At 43.3% G+C, this 21,197-nt stretch overlaps 1 protein-coding gene across 1 annotated transcript in view; it reads left to right on the top strand.

The window, feature by feature from the left end:
• Nucleotides 1-9,600: 9,600 nt before the first annotated feature.
• Nucleotides 9,601-21,197, top strand: part of LOC6036878 (sortilin-related receptor) — a 77,839-nt gene continuing 66,242 nt past the window's right edge. The window contains exon 1 of the mRNA XM_038257505.1: nt 9,601-10,478. Coding sequence (XP_038113433.1) covers nt 10,167-10,478 — 312 coding nt within the window. The 5' untranslated portion in view covers nt 9,601-10,166. The remainder of the gene's footprint in view (nt 10,479-21,197) is intronic.

Genomic DNA, 21,197 nt, shown 5'->3' with positions numbered 1-21,197 from the left:
TTATATAAAAATGGTAATTGAAAATGGATGCTCAACATTCAAATGCGTTTTTCTCAAAACGCATGGTTTGTACATGATGCTTTTTGAAATGTTGGCATCGAAGTGTTTAAGTTCATCCGGAAATGTCAGAAAATGCCCACCAATTCCACGACAACCCTATTACATTAAATTACATTTAAATTATTAATCTCTGATTAGTTTGTAATGGAAGACGACGAAGATCAGATCACAGTAGACTACGAATAGGGGAGTCGGAGGTGTAATGGGACGACAGTCCAAAATAAAATTCATTCTATTGCAAACACTCAACTGAAGTAGTTCGGTCTCTGGCTAATCTCCCAAAAGGTTATGGGCCCAGGAAGATTTCAAAACTGAACACTTAGAAGAATTTTGAGAAGCAGTTATTTTTTCAAGAAGTTTACGTAAAGTTCCAGAGCAAGATGAGTCAAGCCGGAAGTTTCCCAGCCTTGGAACGGCTTGCTGGTCGCGAAAATTGGGCCGACTGGAAGTTTGCGATGCAGACGTATCTAGAAGTCGAAGAATTTTGGACCGCTGTGAAGCCGGCAAAGAAGGCGGACGGAACTTACGAAGCTGTAGATGCCGTCAAGGATCGCAAGGCAAGAGGCAAGATCATCTTGCACCTGGAACGTCACAATTTTTGTCACGTGAAGGACACGAAGACCGCCAAGGAAGCGTGGGAAGCGCTCGAAGCCGCGTTCGAGGACGCGGGGCTGACCCGACGGACCGGCCTGATCAGGAAGTTCGGTTCGACGCACTTGGAGGACTGTTCGTCCATGGAGGAATTCGTGAACACGGTGATGTCAACCGCGCACCAGCTGCGTGGTATCGGAATGGTTATTCCGGAGGAATTGGTCGGTGGACTGCTGCTGGCGGGACTGCCGGAATCGTACCGCCCGATGATCATGGCTCTGGAGAATTCTGGAACGGTGATTTCTGGAGATTCGATAAAAACGAAGTTGCTGCAGGAACTCCCGGTGACATCGGCGGGCGCGGCCTACTCAAGCAGGAAGCAGGAACGCAGACCCGAGCAGAAACGGCCACCACGACCAACCGGCGACAGCAAAGGTCCGAAGTGCAGGCGCTGCCAGAAGTTCGGACACATTGCGAAGGATTGCCGCTCGAAGGACTCAAATCGGAGGGACGGAGACGCTTGGTGTACCGTACTGTCAACCGTCAACGAGGACGACCACTGGTACTTCGATTCAGGGGCTTCCAACCACTTTGCGAAGTCGAAGGAAACGTTGGACAACCTGGAGAACTACAGTGGCACAGTCGTTGCTGCGAACAGAGGTGCCATGAAGGTCGTCGCGAAGGGAAGCATGAAACTGTGGACCACGATTTCACCCGACGAGAAGCCGATTGAAGTCAACGACGTGCAGGTAATTCCGGACCTATCGACGAACCTACTCTCGGTAAGCCAAATCGTCAAGAGAGGGAGCACGGTTACGTTCGACAAGGGTGGAGTGAAGGTGATCAACGCAGCCGGGGCCATCGTTGCCACCGGAAGTATGGTCAAGGACATCTTCAGGCTGAACCAGGCCACACCGAAGCCTCAAGCGCTCGCGGTGACTGCTGCGGAATCGTTGGAACTGTGGCACAAGCGGATGGGCCATCTCAACTTCGACGGCGTGAGACGTTTGAAGAATGGTCTAGTCTCCGGAGTTCACTACAACGAGTCTGCTGTCGAGAAGTGCAAGGTTTGCGCTATGGGTAAGCAAACACGCCTCCCGTTTAGCAAGGCCGGTTCGCGCGCAAGCGACCTGCTGGAGTTGGTTCACTCCGACATCTGTGGACCAATGGAGGTTCAATCCCTCGGGGGTAGGCGGTACTACCTGAGCTTCATCGACGACAAGTCGCGGCGGATCGCTGTGTACTTTCTGAAGCAAAAGTCGGCGGACGAAGTCTACGACGCGTTCGAGGATTTCCGCTGCAAGGCGGAGAGGCAGACTGGTCGGAAGTTGAAGATTCTTCGCACGGACAACGGTAAGGAGTTCACCAACAAGAAGTTGCAGGTCTTGCTCAGCCGCTTGGGAATACGCCATCAAACAACGGTTGACTACACGCCGGAGCAGAACGGGCTTGCTGAACGCGGGAACCGGACCATTGTCGAGCGTGCACGGTGCATGCTGTTTGACGCTAACCTACCAAAGACCTTCTGGGCGGAGGCAACGGGCACAGCGGTGTACCTGGCGAATCGATCTCCAACCAAAGGCCACGACAAGACACCAGAAGAGGTATGGACTGGACGCAAACAAAATCTGGCACACATCCGTGTGTTCGGAACTCCAGTCATGGTGCACATCCCGAAACAGAAGCGGAAGAAGTGGGACGCCAAAGCCCACGAGTGTATTCTGACAGGTTTCGAGGAGGATATCAAGGCCTACCGCCTGTGGGATCCGATAGCGAAGAAGTTGATCAAGCGACGAGACGTAACTTTTCTCCGTGAAGGAGGAGTCCCGGCAAGCGCTCCTGTCTCTGCAAAGCAACCGATGGTGATTCGTCTGGATTTTGAAGAACCCATCCCGTGTGTGCAGGAAGAAGACGAGCCTCCGGTGCAGCTGGAAGAAGCTGAACCAGTCGTTGATGATGTCCCACAAGAGCCTGAAGTCACAGCTGAACTCGAAAACGACAACGCTGAAGTTGAAGTTGAAGTAGAGGACGCCGAGCCCGCGGCAGGTCCCAGCTGTGACGTGACATCTATTGCGCTCCCCTCGCGACCATTACATCCGCCTGGGTCACCGGCGTTGTTGCGCAGCGGTCGGGAGCGCAGTCTTCCAGGCAAGTTCAAAGATTTTATTCTGTCGAGCAAAGGCCTGTCCCTTCCATCATTCACAGCCAACTCTGGATATGACGAGATCATTTCGGACTCGGAAACAAGTGGAGACGAGAACTCGGACGATACACTAGTTGGACTTGCAGCCAGACGTCAGCCCACGAAGGGTCGAGATCCCGTTACACCGGCAGAGGCGATGAAACGTGGCGATGCGAAGCTGTGGAAGGACGCGATGGACGATGAGTACCGATCACTCATGGAGAACGGCACGTGGGAGCTGGTCCAGCTGCCCCCGGATCGCAAGGCGATCGGATGTAAATGGCTGTTCAAGACCAAGGAGGACGAGAAGGGCAACATCGTGCGGCACAAGGCCAGGCTCGTGGCGCAGGGCTTCACCCAGAAGTTTGGCGTGGACTTCGACGAAGTTTTCGCACCTGTGGCCAGACAAGAAACGTTCCGGATCCTGCTGACGATCGCTAGCCGTCGGAAGATGGTGGCAAAGCACGTGGACGTCAAGACAGCGTACCTTCATGGCAAGTTGGAGGAGACTATCTACATGAAGCAGCCTGCAGGATACACAACCGGAGACGTCAATACTGTGTGTCGATTGAAGAAGAGTCTGTACGGGCTCAAACAATCCGCTCGAGTGTGGAACCACAAGATCGACGCAGTTTTCAAGCAACTGGGCTTCAGCCAGGCGAAGGCTGACCCGTGCCTCTACGTTCGGAAGACCGGAAGGTCGACAGCGTACATCATCATCTACGTGGACGACATGGTGATCGCTGCCGAGACTGAGGAGGAGTTTGAAGCGATATTCAACGACCTGCAACAGCACTTCACCGTCACGAACCTCGGAGATCTGAAGCATTTCCTGGGAATGGAAGTCGAGCGAGCGGCCGATGGATTCAAGTTGAACCAGCAGAAGTACATCACCAAGATGGCAAGTCGATTCGGTCTAGAGGATGCCAAGAAATCGAAGATTCCCTTGGATCCAGCCTACCTACAGCAGAAGGAGGAGAACAATCAGCTACCCAACAACACCGATTATTTGAGCTTGATCGGAGGTCTGCTGTACGTAGCTGTTCACACCCGACCGGACATTGCTGTTAGCACATCGATTCTTGCTCAGAAGTCGAGTCGTTCGACGCAGCTGGATTGGCAAGAGGCAAAGTGAGTGCTACGCTACCTGATGGGGACGAGCGATCACAAACTGCACTTGGGATCTACCGGTGCAGGACTGGAGATGTACGTGGATGCGGACTGGGCAGGTGACCACCGGGACCGGAAATCTAACTCTGGTTATCTGGTGCGTTTTGGCGGCGGACTCGTCAGCTGGGGCTCCCGGAAGCAGAGCTGTGTAGCGCTGTCATCAACAGAAGCTGAACTGGTGGCGCTGACTGAAGGATGCAAGGAGCTGATCTGGATACAGATGCTGCTGGGCGAGTTCGGGATCAAGATCAACCGAGCTGTGCCGGTCTACGAGGACAATCAAAGCTGCATCAAGCTCGTGGACGGCAACAAGATCGAGAAGCGGACGAAGCACATCGAAACCCGATACTTCTACGTTCGCGACCTGAAGGAGAAGAAGATGATCGATCTGCAGTACTGTCCGACCGAGAAGATGTTGGCAGACATTCTTACGAAGCCGTTGCAGAACCTGCGGATCAAGATGCTGCGTGAAGAAATCGGTCTACTACCGGATCACGTCGAGGAGGAGTAATGGAAGACGACGAAGATCAGATCACAGTAGACTACGAATAGGGGAGTCGGAGGTGTAATGGGACGACAGTCCAAAATAAAATTCATTCTATTGCAAACACTCAACTGAAGTAGTTCGGTCTCTGGCTAATCTCCCAAAAGTTTGCAATACAGCGCAACAGCTATCGCGACTACCGACACTTATTTGATTTGTTCTCAGAAAAAAAATCAAATTTTCATTGTTTTTTAGTAAATAGAATTAAATGTAATAAAAAAAAGTTATCAGAAATGCTTTTTATTACCGTTGTTCATGAAAATTTACATAGGACTTTAGAACCATATTCAAAGGTGTCAAAGGTGCTCAGAAATCGACGGTAACATTTCAAAAGGCATCATGTACATTTTGACCTAGACACTTTCTGAGTTATTGCATATTCTGAAAGTACTCCTAATAAGCTACCTCTCCACAAAAAATGAGCAAAAGTTACTTCAGTAAAGTCTGTTTAATCATGATTTTAAATAAAGTAACATAAACAAAATCTCTGCCATCAGCAGTCCCTGTTCATATAGCCCTGTCAACCTGTCAAACAAAAGACTACATGAACCTCGTGACGAAAAAAAAGCAACATGAACAAAGCGCCATGTACATTCGGCGAAGAAAAACGAATCATAACAAAGCGTCCCCCTCAATGACAGCAGGGTGATACGTTGGTGACGTTGGTGATTTCAAAAGAAGTTATGTTTGTTTTTCTCAAATAAAATTACGGAAATAATGTTTTATTGAATTTGGATGATCAAGTATCAATGAAAGCAACGTTTTTCATCGTTTGTTATCATTAGAACATCTTATTTTGCTTTTATATTAAAATGGGAATTGAAAATGGATGCTCAACATTCAAATGCGTTTTCTCAAAACGCATGGTTTGTACATGATGCTTTTTGAAATGATGGCGTCGAAATATAAGCTTTATTCTTGTGTGAAATAAAATTCGCAATCCAAACTTGATTTAAGGAGCCGAATTTAATTTATTTAATTTAACCCAAATTTTGAATTTTATTTTTTGAACTAAGTTTCATAGTTTTGGAAGAGCGTGTATAGAGGCGGGCGTTATTTTAACCGTGTTTGAACAATGCCCGCCACGGCAGCTACTGCCAGGGTTGGCAGTTGTTCATTTTAGGACTGTTCTTTAAGGGTTTTCCCGCACGCAGTATTGCACTCAAAATAATCCACACGTTGATGCTACGTGAAAAATCACGTAACTTCGATTTTCCCCTCGCTAGGCTCGTTTTACGTGACACACGTAAAAATAATGTGAAAGTGTACCGGCAAAAAAATGTTTTCACGTTGAAGTTACGTGAAAATCCTTATAGTATTTTTCCACTAGGTTTTTTCATGTAGCTTCTATGTGTTTTGAAGCGTAACTTCAACGAGACTCGAGTGTGCCATTCGGCCGAATTTCTACGTGATATTTTTAGTATGAAAATTGATGGCGTACGGTGAAGTCCTGCTGCCAGACTTGTGCTAGTGAAATTTATTTCGAAATGAAACAGATGGTAAGTTAAGTTAACTTTGAATAATTATATTTATAATTAATGATTTTTTTTGCAGAATCCGATCTATGCATCTTTTTCCCGGCGGTCACTGGAATTCTGGCCAGTTTGAACCTTGCCAACCGGTGCTTCCGTGGTGCAAAATGCCACGGATGTGGCCAACTGGTCGCAGGCCTTTGCATTGCGATCACCTTCTCGTCGGTCCTGACCAGTTTTATGTCGACGCCAAAGGTGTTCCAACTTAATTAAATCCTACGCAGTTTGGCGAAACCGTCGATTGGCGACTAAATTTAAGGTTAAGGTTTAGACTTTTAACATAGCTTCATGTTAGTTGAGCCTCAATGTATCTCCCATTTCAGTACCCATCTCGTGGCCAACAGGACTGATGCAACGCAAGACCGTGAACTGGTTCCGCTGCTACCGGTGGTAATTCTGCGAGTGGCCAAGAGACTCGACAGCACATCGCTGAGGTGACGCGATCACCGGTAGCCAACAGCGCCGAAGGTCACGACCCGCGTTCTTTGTAGGGACAGGCCGAGAAAGAAGTCCTTTACGTGTTATCGGTTTGTTACCGACGGAAAACCAACAGAAAAATTCAATAAAGTATTTATTTTAAATAACATCTTGCATCGCCCTTCTTTTTCGAACAAAAGAAAACAATTGAAATCAGACCACAGGACTAAGAGGTTCCTATAAAGTTTACTAAAATGTTCATATAGGTTTCACAAGCTGAAACATTTAGCTTTTACATGTCAAACACGTAGATTGAACGTGAATCGACTGGTCCGAGCAAATTTCATTTCTACTAAAGCTATCACGTAGAAGGTACGCGAAAACTCTAGTGGAAAAATACTACATAACTTTTCACGTAACCTCAACGTGAATATTTTTTTGAGTGTGTGGTTTTTGAAATAAATCGAAATAACAGCGCGAGTGCTTTTCATCTTGCGAAGCAGTTTTCTGTTGATCTTTTCTGAGTGTATCTCAAATGTCACACGCAAAACCAAAACAAAATTTCGCCGCGGCACCAAACTGAAATGTCGCCAGTTGAGCTGCGAAAAGACTCGCGCCGCGACTTACACGGAGCACGGAATCGATCACGAAGATCTACCGGAAATCGTTCTGTAGCGTGGATTCGATAAACCAGATGGACCATTTCATGATGTCTAACTTGGAGAGGACAATTATGGCGCTTTTGGTTTTCAAACTGGTGGCTAGGTCTTCCCATTTTGACTGTAGAACTTACTCAATCGGCACCCGCAACAACCCGCATCAGCTAAACTCTCCCGGTGGTAGGACACAACGGACCGGATTGAGGCCCTCGACAATGATGGCCACTTGTTTTTGTTTTATTCAGACGGAATCCATCTGCAATCAGCAAGTTAACCAAGACTTTTTTCCATTCTGCGTCTTTTTCTGAAGCTGAAAACCGACTGACCTTCAAAAATTACCCCAATTGAAACAGTTTTAGTGGTAGCAGAACTAAACACCAAGATTTTAAACAATAATGTAATCTAAAGCGTTCCATTCCCTCGGCAAATCAGAAAAAACAGCCTCGTTTTTCTCAACATCCGAAGCCGTCAAAACAAAAAAAGCGAACACACTGATTCAAAATCACCGAAACATGCTTGACAGATATTTCGCGACAGAAAATCGTCGCGAGAGTTAAACCTGCTCAATTCGGTTTAGTGCCGCGGCGACAATAAAATAAGGCATATTTGAATCAACAAAACGTTTTATTGATTTGAAAATCAAGATTTCTGTTGAATCAAACCTCGTACAGGCTGATTCTACAAAATATTTTTCTGCGTGCGGTCATGAAGTTGCTATTGCAGGATTCAAGCAGAGTGACTCATAGGTTCTCATATATCTCTATAGAGCTGAATATTCTTACAGCATTCTAACAGAAATGTTTCATCGTTTTAGCAGGATTCTAGCAGAATCTAGACCATTGTGTGACTGGGTTGGAGCGCATAGCTGTTTGGGTTTTTAAAATCTGTTCTGCCTTTTAAAATTTAGGAAAAACTAATTTTCTACACTCAAAGTAAAAAGTATCCTTTTTTCAAGTTCACCCGTCGTCACCCTTTAAAACGGTATCGAAAATGTACTGAATTTGACATACCCTTTTAAAAGGGTGACGCCGGGTGAACTTTAAAAAAGGATAGAAAGTATCCTTTTTGAGGATTGAAAGTACCCTTTTGAGGGATACTTCTGAATTTGAGTGTACATAATAGTCAAGGCACGAAATCGAAAAAGGGCTCATTTTCTTGTGTCTAACAGCAAATCATGTAACAGGCCAGGTTTTGATGGATCTAGACTAAATCGACCCCGCTGAGTCCGAATATCGCGGTCACGAAGCCGGATTCCTTAAGGGAAGCGAGATATTCAAGATGGCGACCAATATGGCGGCTATATAGAGAAGTCAACAATATCACAGTATGAAGGTTGTCGACGTGTCGATTTTAACTAATTTGGGGTCGCTGAACCCGAATATGACCATGAAAATCGGTCACGGCGACCCAGGAGCGTGTAATCCAAGATGGCGACCAATATGGTGAAGAGAGAATCTTGGATTAAACGCTCCTGGGTCGCCGTGACCAATTTTCATGGTCATATTCGAGTTCAGCGACCTCAAATTAGTTAAATTTGATCGGTCACAAGCCTGTTACATCTTGTTTAAAAATACTTGAAGATTTTCTCTTCGCCATATTGGACGCCATCTTGGATTACACGCTCCTGGGTCACCGTGACCGATTTTCATGGTCATATTCGGGTTCAGCGACCCCAAATTAGTTAAATTTGATCGGTCACAAGCCTGTTACATGTTGTTTAAAAATACTTGAAGATTCTCTCTTCGCCATATTGGACGCCATCTTGGATTACACGCTACTGGGTCACCGAGACCGATTTTCATGGTCATATTCGGGTTCAGCGACCCCAAATTAGTTAAAATCGACACGTCGACAACCTTCATACTGTGATATTGTTGACTTCTCTATATAGCCGCCATATTGGTCGCCATCTTGAATATCTCGCTGCCCTTAAGGAATCCGGCTTCGTGACCGCGATATTCGGACTCAGTGGGGTCGATTTTGCCTAGATCCATCGAAACCTGGCCTGTTACACGATTTGCCGTTAGACATGCTATTTTTGGGTTTTTAGCCTTGACTATCAATCTAACAACATGATTAAACAGTGCGGCGTCCTGTACACCGACAATTAAATAAGCAGTTAAAAGCCTTATTCTTCCATTTTAATTTTAGATCGCGTTTTCGGTTTACACCTGAAAAATCTTGAAATTATTTATACGGATTTGTGATTCCTCTCTTTCCATCATTCCCTTGTCTAACAACATCTGAACAGAAAAGAACAAAATCAACAGCACTCGTCGTGCAGTTTTTCTCTCGATCGCTACAGACATCCCCACGCGCAAAACCCAAACTTCTGGCACCACTTGGCTTGGTTGTTGTTGTTTTTGCCTGCGCGGCCAGGCGATCTGTCAACTCGGGCGGGCGTAGTTTTTCTTTGCGGCCGCGTCGTCGTTGTGTTCTTTGTTGCATTCTGGCAGCGCAGATTTTTCATCAGTCATCGCGGAGAGTTTTCGTCGTGTGGACCGTTTTCTTTCGGCTTGGCAAGTGCGGTGTGTCTGTTTTTATCTATTGCGCGTGTGACGCGGCGGTTCCCTTGGGGGAAAAAGAGGTGGACACAATCTTTATTTTTTTTTAAGTTTTTGGTGTTGGCGGAAAACATCACCTTTATAAAGTTGTAGCTTGTGTTGCCCGATGGCAAACGGTGGGAAGTGAAATCCGCTTGAAATTAGACCGATTTCAAGTGTTTTAAAGTGGAATTCGTGTGATGAAATTGTGGTGAAAAAATCTAAAAAAAAGAGTGAATTCAATTTGGTGAAGAAAAAAGTTTAGATGTAAATTTACCTTGTTATTTGTAACAAGAAAAAGTGTGTTTTATTACGTTTGTTGCGTTGGCAAGCAGATTCCAGCGTTTAATTAAGTGAACGTGACACAAGAAAAAGAATCTTCAGGCTTGTCGGCGGTTCTGTTCCGTCCCGTTCTTTGCCTGCAGGTTCCGCCTGGGCAGCAGCGAAAAAAGAGAAAAAGAAATCAAAATGGCGCGTCGCCGTACGTGTTTTATTATCTTTTTGACAATGTTGACCGGATGGGTTTCGTCGGTCCAGGCCGTCCGGCACGGATTTCCGCCGGACATTCTGCACGTGGACTACGACGAGGACGATCCGTCCGTGCGGCGCCCGATGGTGATCAACCGGGGTGGTTCCGCGGACGGTGCCGGCCGGGTTAAGCGGAGTCCGGCGGATGGCGTGGGAACCGGTCCCGGTTCGTCGCCGGCAGCTGCTGCCTCGTTGTCGGTGGCCGGCATGAAAGATAGCAAGAGTTCGGCACCGCAGGTGATTGAGACCAAAGTGAGTATCGTTCGATGGGAAGTAACTGTAAAGTGAGATGATGGGTTTTATTTCAACACTAGCTGAAATTGTTCTACCTAATTACCTGTGAGATCTTAAAAAAGTATTAGTTTTGAATTCATTTAAATTTATTTATATTCAGACTTGTGATAGCTGAATGCTGCAGTCTCAAGAATAATCTTTAAAACTATGTCGTTTGGCTGTCTTTTTCCCCTGAAACGATGTATAAAAGGCAAATTTTCGATAGAAAACAATCTTAAATCCTATTTCAACTATCCTTGAAGTTACTACAAAACAACAAAGTATTTTAAAATGTATGTTGCATGGACATGATATCGAATGCAATTAAAAATTCCATAGTGCAGTGCTTTTTATACGTCACCATTATCGCACTGTGATATCGCAAAAAAAAAAAACAAAGACACTCATAAAGATCCTCTCTTTGCGATTAGATTAGCCGCCGGATTACGGACCGCCCCCTAATTTCCATGGGCCGTTCGGCGGCACAACACCTTTTTTGTGCTTCTTTTGTGCGCCAGCCAGCGAGTAATAAGCCAGGGCGTCACCGTTAATCAGGAAGCGGCCAATAAACACATTATCAATCATTTTATTTATATTTTAATCCCATTTTCCATTCATTCTCTGCCATCATGGCCGCGTCACGTACAGATTCTCTTTCTCTCGTTGTGTTTTCAACATTTTAATTTTATCACTGTCGGTGCACTGAACACACACGCACAGAGTATAGTACAGCACTTTGTTGGATTATACCCGCGCGCTAATGTTATTAACGTTGAGAGGGGATCGTCCTTATAAAACGATGAGGGGGGATGAGCACCCCGGTTACAGCGTTTCTCGTAATCTATGGATTGTCCCTTCCCCATCTGCATGAAGTAATCCATATCGCACCAACTTGTAATACTGTGTTGTGCAGAGTGTGATGGATTTGAATTCGGTCGATGCCCTCGACTGAAGTTGATTGCTATTTTGAAATGAAGGGAAATTAAGTGTGGGATTTAATATATTTCTATTGAGAATGGAGGTTGGATTTCCTCAAACTTTTCACTAGGACTTTTCAAGCCAATCAAAATGTTAAAAATAGCCTTGGGTGGTCGTATTAATCATATCCAGTGTGTCTATAAAAACGTTTTTCGAATAAATCATTGATTTATCCAAAGTATACACAATTATTTTTAATGTTGCAGTTGCCTCAAATAAATGAACAAACAACAACAATGATTACGGAGTTGTGCTAATACATAATCTATGCCAGAAAATGAAAAATATTCCTATCAATGATGATGAATTCATCAATGCAAATATTCCTATCAAAAAAATCATCATGAAGACAAACTAGAATCTATGACATTTCCCCGAAAGCCTCATTCCTGAATAGACATTTCCCCGAATGCCACTTCTCCGAAAAGACACTTTCCCGAAATGTCATTTACCCGAACGGTCACATCACTGAAAATCATTTCCCCGAATGACCCGAACGCCACTTCCCCGAACCACGTCAGGCGGGTATCGGGGAAGAGCGATCAATACAGTATCATGTCCACAATTGAACGTTAAAAAAATCCGAGCTTCCCCTGAATTTTGAATATTTTCTAAGTCTGCGGAGTTAAAGGATTCGAACTCCGGATTCTGAGATTTAGGTACTCCAATTGCCTTTCAAAAAGAACTGATACCGCCGAATCCAACAAAATTTCCGACTATGACAAATGATGTAGATAAACATCTAGCCTACCCAAAATTCGATTTCAATCCTGAGATATTCAATAAAACCCGAAAAATATCGTCTCGTGCTAACTTGACACTGCCTGAAATGGATGTAAGTGTGACAACTGGCCAAAGGGATTTAAGGTCAGAATTATTACCAAACGTCAACCAAACAAAACGTGTTTGTTATTGTTTACATTGCTTGCTCTATTTTTCGTTTATTCGAAGTAAAACATTAAAACGCGTTTTTTTCTCGGAACGTCAAAAAGCGTCAAACGACAAGACAGCACGACAGCGTTGATTTGATACATTGATCATTTTGCAAAAATGTATTTAGTTGAAAATCAAAATACAGTCCAGACTCCCAGAGCCTTGTCAAAAGTTCCATTCGGATAATCGAATAACAAACAATTTCTTGAGTCGTCTTTTTTGGCATAACCCCTTAACAACTTTAAAGTGGTTAAGTAATTCAAATCCAAAATGGCGGTAATGGAATATGCATTTTGTAATTCAATAATCAACTATTTAGATTTGACTAAAAAGGGTTGCTCGCAAAATTCGAATTTGACGTAAAAAAAAAGAAAAACCAAAATTACAGTAAACTGGGGTGACTTTGATAGGATTTCAATTTATTTTTGGAATATTAATTTCACAATTTTATATGCATCTTAAAGGCCTTCAAAAATGCAACAAAATGCAGGGTAGAGCATCCCAATTGGTCAATTCTAAAGGGAGTTATTGGCATTTTAGTGAAAAAATGGCATAATTTTCGAGCTGAAATAAAAAAGTGTTCCATCCAGATATCAACTCGGTTCGACCTGCAGCTTGTAGAGGACATCTGGGACTACCATCTGAGACTGAGACCACTTTGGGTAAGGCAGTTTAACGTATCAAATAGACACTTTTACTTTTAGTGAATTTTTTGGAAGTAAATTTTTGCTCGGAGGATCCCTTAGATCCCATTTTCTGGTGATAATTTTATCATATTCGTGTTCCTGAGACAATTTGAAGATCGAAGCAATCCGTGCGCGAGATCGGACGTAACTTTTTCGTGCTGTCATTTTTCAACCCTAAAATTCTTGTTTCAAAAACAAAAAGTTAGTGGAAATACGGATATTTCGCCGGCAAATCTGTTTGTGGCCAGTGATAGCCATAACGGTGAAACTTGGATGGCGAACAGGAAATGGCCATTGCGGAAAATAATGGCGGATAAACAGCAACGGCGGATATCAGCCAGGATCGGTAGCTCTCATTGACTCGAGCTCGAGGCCTCTAAAGATTTAACTGGCAACCAGGAAGTTTTTTGCTGTTTTGGTGATGTGCCAGTTCCGGTTTCGGCAGTCCAGCAAATCAAGGCCAGAAGTCTCAGAAGATTCAAGTCAGATTCAAGACCGATGATGCCGGAGTTGAAGCTATCCGATTTGGTGAGATCTTTCCTGTATAAATTTCAGAATATACTTTCACTTACTCTAACATTCATACAATCCATTTAAGACCAACCACGCCAATTTTACTAAATACGCGGTAGGGTGTTCCCTTGGTCGTTCGCTGTGAGTTGTAGATTGCCTGCTTCTCTAATGAAGGTTCGATTGAGGGGGTATGCTTATTAATTTCTCGTCGCTCCATACCCTCAGTAACGTGATGGGAACAAGGGCGTCTATGCAAAGTGTCCCTACACCCGCTACAAATTTCCGGCGCTTGGGGAGGGAAAAGGGAAACCATTTTATTTTATGCGCCGGTATTTGTGGGTGTACAGATTACGGAGTAAAAGATGATCGAATTGTTCACCTAGAGCTCACATGTGTTCCAGGACCAAGTTGCCTGCGGGTATGGGGATCATACATACATACATACATACATACATACATACATACATACATTCGTGTTCCTGAGACAATTTCACATTAGAAACATGCATGGAAATGTTTGTTTTCATCCATTTTAACCCTTTAAAAAATGAAAGTTAAAAAAAAAACTTCGATTCACATTTATTGAAAATCAAGTTCGTTCAAGTTCATCAAGATGACACCAGAAAAAAGCAGTTTCTTAATTTTTTTATCTTTCTTTTTTTAAAAGGTTAAAATGGATGATAACATACATTTCTATGTATGTTTCTATTGTGAAATTGTCTCAGGAACACGAATATGATAAAATTATCACTATAAAATGGGATCTAAGGGGTCCCCCGAGCAAAAATTTGCAACCAAAAATTTCACTAAAAGTAAAAGTGTCTATTCAATTTGTTAAACTGCCTTACCCAAAGCGGTCTCAGTCTCAGATAGTAGTATCAGATGTCCTCTACAAGCTGCAGGTCGAACCGAGTTGATGTCTGGATGGAACACTTTTTTATTTCAGTTTGAAAATTATGCTGTTTTTTCACTAAAATGCCAATAACTCCCTTTAGAATTACCCTGCGTTTTGTTGCATTTTTGAAGCCCTTTGAAATGCATTTAAAATTGTGAAATTAAATTGAATTTTGCCTAAGTTATAGCCTTTTTAAGATTTTTTTACGTTTTTGAACCTCCAAACTTTGTGTCCCTATTTGCCCCATTTCCCGTTGACCTAGAGTGCTCATATTTTGGCCAGATGCTAGTTTTATATGTACAAACAACCCCTGAAAATTTCAGGCAGATTGGTGAGGTCCAAACGACGTTCCATTCAGGGGTATGCCCTGTTCGTGGACTCGCTCTTAAAACTTTTTGATCTTTCAGCAAATTTTAGCCCTGGAGATGGAGCCACACGTTGCCGTCGTTTCAGGGCTACTTGCAAAGATGGTTTCCGATGTTGATATATATCGCACATTTATTTATATTTATATACTTCTGTTGATAGAAATCACCGCTTTTATAATATGTAAAATTGCAAGAGTCTCAATATTCTTGTTCGTAAAATCTGTTAGGATCTCTCGCGTTCCGTCGGCCCAGTCCAAGGTCCAAACAATTAATGTTTATTGTTTTTGGAAGCAGCAAGACAGGTTTAAAAATAGGTATGTAAAGGAATGTTTGGCTCTGTAATTAAAATTTCGGGGATTTGAGATTCAAGTTACTTTCAGACAGTTCGATAATAAGCTATCCCTTAATGCTTACATATTAAAAAATCTCAAAAATGTTTAGATATTAATTTGACGGGCATTTGAAAAACCTATCAAAGTCACCCCAGTTTACGGTACACAAAATAAAAATAAAATTTGAAATACATCATAGGTTTCGGAAGATACTGCTGTCCTTTTTTCTGTTCTTTTCGAACCGGTTCCAGATCAAGGGTCGAGAAATAAAACAAGAACAACCAAAGAAAGCAGCTTACACCACAAGGAAAGAAGACGAACACTTAAAGGACGAAGAGAAACTACAGCGTCCGCGTGATGCTCCGGATGCGGCTGTAAGCGATTGAAACTTCAATTTGGAGATCGCCAGGGCATGTAGGCCATCAAGCAATTGCAGCTCTCGCTAAAAGTGCCTTTTTCCAGCTACGGTAAGATGGGTATTACCCATCATCAGGTATGTGACTTTAGTTGTATTTATTGTTCATAATCGGCTCACTGGTTGTCAATCTCTGTATGTTTTCCTCCTTCTGTAGAAGATTTATTTACTTCTTAAATTTTCATATTTCGATGCTTTCTTTTTTCTTCTCTATTTTGACGGTCTATCTGATTTTATTTCAACTTTCTTTTTGTTAATTATGATCTCAAAATTACGATCATGCTTTGCTTAGATATTCTAATCGAATCGGATTTTAGATTCTTATTTTATCTGTCTCGATGGTTTACAGGTAATACATCCATTAAAAAAAAGTTTTTCTGGCATTTTCCCTTAAAATTAATTTTGTGTTTATTGCTTTGTTGGAACAGTTAAGTCGTCAATCAGTAAAAGTCCGTTAGCGTATGGAAAATGTACTCCGTTTGCACGTGCTACTTGATCCTAGTTTTGGGAGTTTTAACAGTTTTACTTTTTTAAATTCTTAAATTCTTAAATTATTAAATTGTTAAATTCTTAAATTCTAAAATTCTAAAATTCTAAAATTCTAAAATTCTAAAATTCTAAAATTCTAAAATTCTAAAATTCTGAAATTCTAAAATTCTAAAATTCTAAAATTCTAAAATTCTTAAATTCTTAAATATTTAAATTCTTAAATTCTTAAATTCTTAAATTCTTAAATTCTTAAATTCTTAAATTCTCAAATTCTCAAATTCTTAAATTTTGAAATTAGATGATCCCTTAATTTCAAAATTCTTTAATTCTTAAATTCAGAACCTTTTGAAAAAAGAACTGCAAAATTCTTAAATTCTTAAATGATATTATTTTTGTCACCATCATACTGCCGTTCTACGCATAATTGTCCCATGTTCAAAAAAGTGCAACTGAGAAAAACGCTTTTGAAAATTTTCGACCGATTTCTGTGTTTCTACGCATAATTGTCCCGTGGGTTCCTATCCGTCCTATGTGTCCCTAATTGCCCCAGTTAATAGTTTATCACTCTTATTTACGATCCTCTTGCTATACAATAGATAAACAAGGCATAATGCTTCGTTAAACTGATGATTCTATGAGAGAAAATACTTGGTGGGACAATTATGCGTAGAAGTGTAATGATGGGACAAACAGACTTGGTGTTGTTTTTGATGATAGGTAAGAAAAACTGATAATATTGGAGTATTTTCAGAGACATATTTTAGGTTCGAAAAATTTTAAGAAGAAAATAAATACAAATTTCGTGTTTCGATTTTTTGAGTGGCGAAAATCATCAAGTCAACTGCATTTTAAATTTCAGATCCCTAGATTTATGAATTTTTCAAGATTTTCAAACTTATAAATTTTATGATCGTTTTTAATTGTTTTAATTTTAGAATTTAAATTTGATTTGATGTTTAATGTTTTAATTTCTATTTAGAATTTCTTTTTTTTGCCGAAATGATTGTTATGGCTTCTCACTCTAGTTCACTCATCCTAGCAAAAAAAAAAAAAATGTGCATAAAATTTTCTGCGTTCTGAGATTCGGCCTCATACGACTATTTTTATACAAGTTTATTTAATCGTCTGTGATTTTTGTGTTTCTTCTGATGGAGCTCTTGATTTTATTCCCAAATATTTTTTTTTTATTTCATAAAAAATGAAACTCTCTTGTATGTTGTCGCGAAATTATTTTGGAATTTGGGATGGCGCGGATTTGGCGCGGATTGGAATTTGGGACGGCGCGGATTTTTTTCGTCTTCTCCGTAACAACCCTGTGTGTTCAAAACTCGAGACAGGGTTGCCAGATCTTCAATGTTGTGGACTCGTTGGAAAGTTCTTTTGGGACCATCCATAAACCACGTGGACACTTTTTTGAGATTCTGTTACTCCCCCCCCCCCCCTCGTGGACAATTGTCCATACAAAAATAAACTTTTTTGTATGGATCGTGGACAATCACCATACCCCCCCCCCCCCTAAAGTGTCCACGTGGTTTATGGATGGTCCCTTTACCTAACCAACGATGTGTCGGATGATGAAATCGGACATCGTTTACTTAATATAAATTAGATCCGGATATTTTAAAGTTTTTGTAAGATTCTCTTCTTGGAATTTATTCTTTGGACCACCACGACACGACTACCTACACGCAAAACAACCAATGCGAATTCTTTGATCATTGGTACCGAAATTTTGAGCATCGAATGGTCATAAACGATCATGATCATTCGATGCTCAAAGCGCGTTGACCATCCGATGTTCATCTTGCTTTGAATGGAATTTGACATTTCCTTTGATTGTGTGCGTGTCGCCCCGTGCAGCTTTTTGCTGTTTTCTCTATTCAACACTGGCGGCGCCACCGTACATTGCCGCTGCTGGGCAGTACCGCTTTTCGCCACTAGATGGCTCTGTTCAATGTTTTGTCACTAGATGGCTCTGTTTAATGAGTATTTTGGGTATAATTTAATTTATTTAAGAGAATGTTAATCAAAACAGATGTTTTTATCGCTTTAATTTCAAAATTAAACTAAATCAAACTGTTTACATTGAAAACAATAGATTTATTTTGTTTAATTTTCAAGTTAAAGAAATAAAAACATCTATTTTGATTAATATTCCCTACAAAAGGAAATAATTGATAAAACGATAAATATTTTTTTAATTCAGCTTTTAAAACGAACGTTTAACAATCAATCTTTGTTACTCCAGTCATCGGCAAACCACTTTTCTAGTAGCAGAGTTGAAATCAACAAAATCAGGACTAATTGCTTAATCAATTGTTTCTGCCGTGTGGTCTTTGGCCGTTCGATTCCAGCGCATCGAAATTTTTCTGCCGGAACAGTCGGCCGTGCGGTACCGGTGGTTTTCATGCGAGCTTCCGCTTGGTCATGCTCGACCAGTACCAGATCGACCTCGATCGGTCGGAAGAACCACGCATAGGCACGCAAAACTTCCGCTCTGTTATCGGCGCCAGTCTATTTCATTCTGCTGCCACGCCATTCGATTTGTAATTTCAACACCGGTTCTTATAATTGTCCGGGACCAGTCCGGAGCGCAGTCAGGTTCTTGTGGGTCTGCATGTTCGAAGTGACTTGCTTAAGTTCTGTGTGAAGATAAGAAAGGTTTTAGAACTTTGTTCATATTCAGGGGATCTTCCTACATACCTTTGGCAATTTTCGTGCCATGGTTGCAGCTTTGTTTTTGCCGACCCAAACCAGTCCGGTGCTGCTTTATGTGCGCTTGAAGTTTCGCTAGTTAACCCACGGCCAGGTCCACTTCACGTGCTCCAAGATTCCAACTCCACTTCTTGATGTACGGACCGGAAGTGGGTGGCTCTTTCTGATGGCGGAGACGGCGAGGTCGCTTCTTAAGCAGGTTTTGGCCGGGGCGGGGTGCACAAACGAGAAATGCACGCTTTGGAAAGAGTGAAAATTGTGAGTGAGATTTATGTTCATAAGATGAACAATTTTCGTACCTTTTTGGTCGTACCTCTATGATCCCGGGAAGGAATGGCCATCACTGCTGGATAAAGATGTTAAGGAAGACGAAAACGATGATGATCCGTGCTGGTCCTTTTCGACCTTCCGGCGCCACTCTTGGACGAATGTCCTGTTAGCTTTTACCCGGTGCTTTCCGGATGTATTTCTTCATACAGGATTAGTCCTCGTGCTTGTACTGGCAGGACTTGAGGGCAAAGGGTGGGGCTTGGTGTTGGAGTGCGTTTGGGCGTGCGCCCGCTGGTTCGACTTGTCACGAAAACCATCTGGCAGACGTTGCACTTAAATGGCTTCTACACGTGAGCGTCCAGATGGTCGTTTGAAGTTGAGCGTGAAACGAAGATCGTTGCGAGGAAGGGACCGCGAAGGGTGTGCGTTCGGATGTGACCTCGGCGCGAAAAGCACTTGCCTCAGGTGGACACTGGCAGCCCTGGTTGTGCGTGCGCTCGCGTACTGCTGCTGCTAGAGTTGCTTGGCCGTGACGACCGAGCTGACGTGCGATTGTTGTTGTTGTTGGTGAGCTTGCTGGAGTTGTTGTTTGCGTTTTTTTTGTTCTTTCGCTGTTGCTCGATCAGACTGCTGGCGGACTTGAAGTCCGAGCTCGAGCACGTGCCCTGGCTGTTGGCATCGATGCCGGAGTCTCCACCTTCCTCTTTGTCCTGCTGCTACTGCTGCTGGACGACGATTGGAGCTGTTGGTGGAGGTTCTCTCGGTTGAATGCGATTATTTGTTGCGGGGGTTGTTGAGTTGCCGCCTCCGCGAGTCTGTGGCAGTGGAACGTTGACAATTTCTTCGTCCGAGTCGTCGTCCGCGTCCTTGTCGTCATCGATGTTGGCGCCCGGTTTGGTTTCGCCTTCGACTAGTTTGCGCTGCTGTTCGCGCTTTTCAGCCTTTCTGCGCTTCCTGGTTGGAATCGGTCTCCGAGTCCACGTCAATTTGAAGCTCCTGGACGACGTTTCCAGCCGGGTTTTGAATGGGTGCCGGAGCGGGACTAACCTCAAACTGGTATCCTCCGGGAACGGCGGCCGCTGCGGCTGCACTTTGTTGATCTACCGGCGCCTGTCGTACTCCGGCCAGCCGGTTCTTCTCCTTGCGTGACTTGTCACTCTTTTTGGCTATCTTCGTGGGCATTCCTGACGCGTCAACCGGAATCAACGCCGGAGGACGTCCCGTTTGGGGCTGCTGCGTCCACGTTGAACACAAACTTGGGTTGCTGCTGCTAGCTTCCGTCCGCAGCCGTTACTTAGCCAGTTGCGCCGGGCGTGTGGTGGAGGACCGTCGCTCCGGATGCGGTCTTGGTGGCCTGATAAGGGGAGAAATAATTGGTTCGAAATTATCCTTAGAGCGAAAAGCAAGTAACGCACCTGCAGCTGACTCAGCAGCTGAAGCTGATCCAGCGAGATCTGCTGGTTTGGGTTGAACGTCATCAGTCCGGGTGCGGCTGCAGAAGCCACACTGCTCGGCGTTCGCCAGGTTCAGGTTACCAACCGAGTCGTCCTCGACCGGCGACAACGTCTCGGATGTCACCAGCTGGTTCTGGTTGCTGGCCCAGCGCGTTTTGCAGAACGAGTTTATGCCGATCAGGTTCGCGTACGCGTCAATGTCCTGGCAGGTGAAGTTAGCGGCCATTTCCTGTTGATTCAGTGTACTCGTAATTAAATTAAGCAAGAATTTCAAAGCGTTGACTGCCTTACCTGCAGCGCGACCGGGATGTCGGTTCACAGAAAAAAAATAAGTTTCTGATCTTAACACACTGAAATTTAAATTTTAATGAAAGATCCGGAAAATTACGGATTTATTCCGGGCAACACAAAACGTTGCGCTAGCAAAAAAAAAACTCCAACTGTCAAACGCGATGAAGGAGGAATCCCCGCTATTGAAACAAAGTTAAAGAAGAAGAGAGCAGCTCGATAGGGAGGTTCACACATACATTGAAATAAGTTTTAATTGTGTTGGTAATTTTTACGAAATTTGAACGTTCGATGTTCAAAGGTTTGAACATCGGATGGTCAAAGCCGAATGCGCATCCGATGTTCACCGGAATATGTTTGCG

The sequence above is a fragment of the Culex quinquefasciatus genome, chromosome 2 (assembly GCF_015732765.1).
Source record: "Culex quinquefasciatus strain JHB chromosome 2, VPISU_Cqui_1.0_pri_paternal, whole genome shotgun sequence".
NCBI classification, from domain to species: Eukaryota; Metazoa; Arthropoda; class Insecta; order Diptera; family Culicidae; genus Culex; species Culex quinquefasciatus.
Note: the sequence above shows the minus strand (reverse complement) of the source record. Positions and strands in the feature narration are given on the sequence as shown.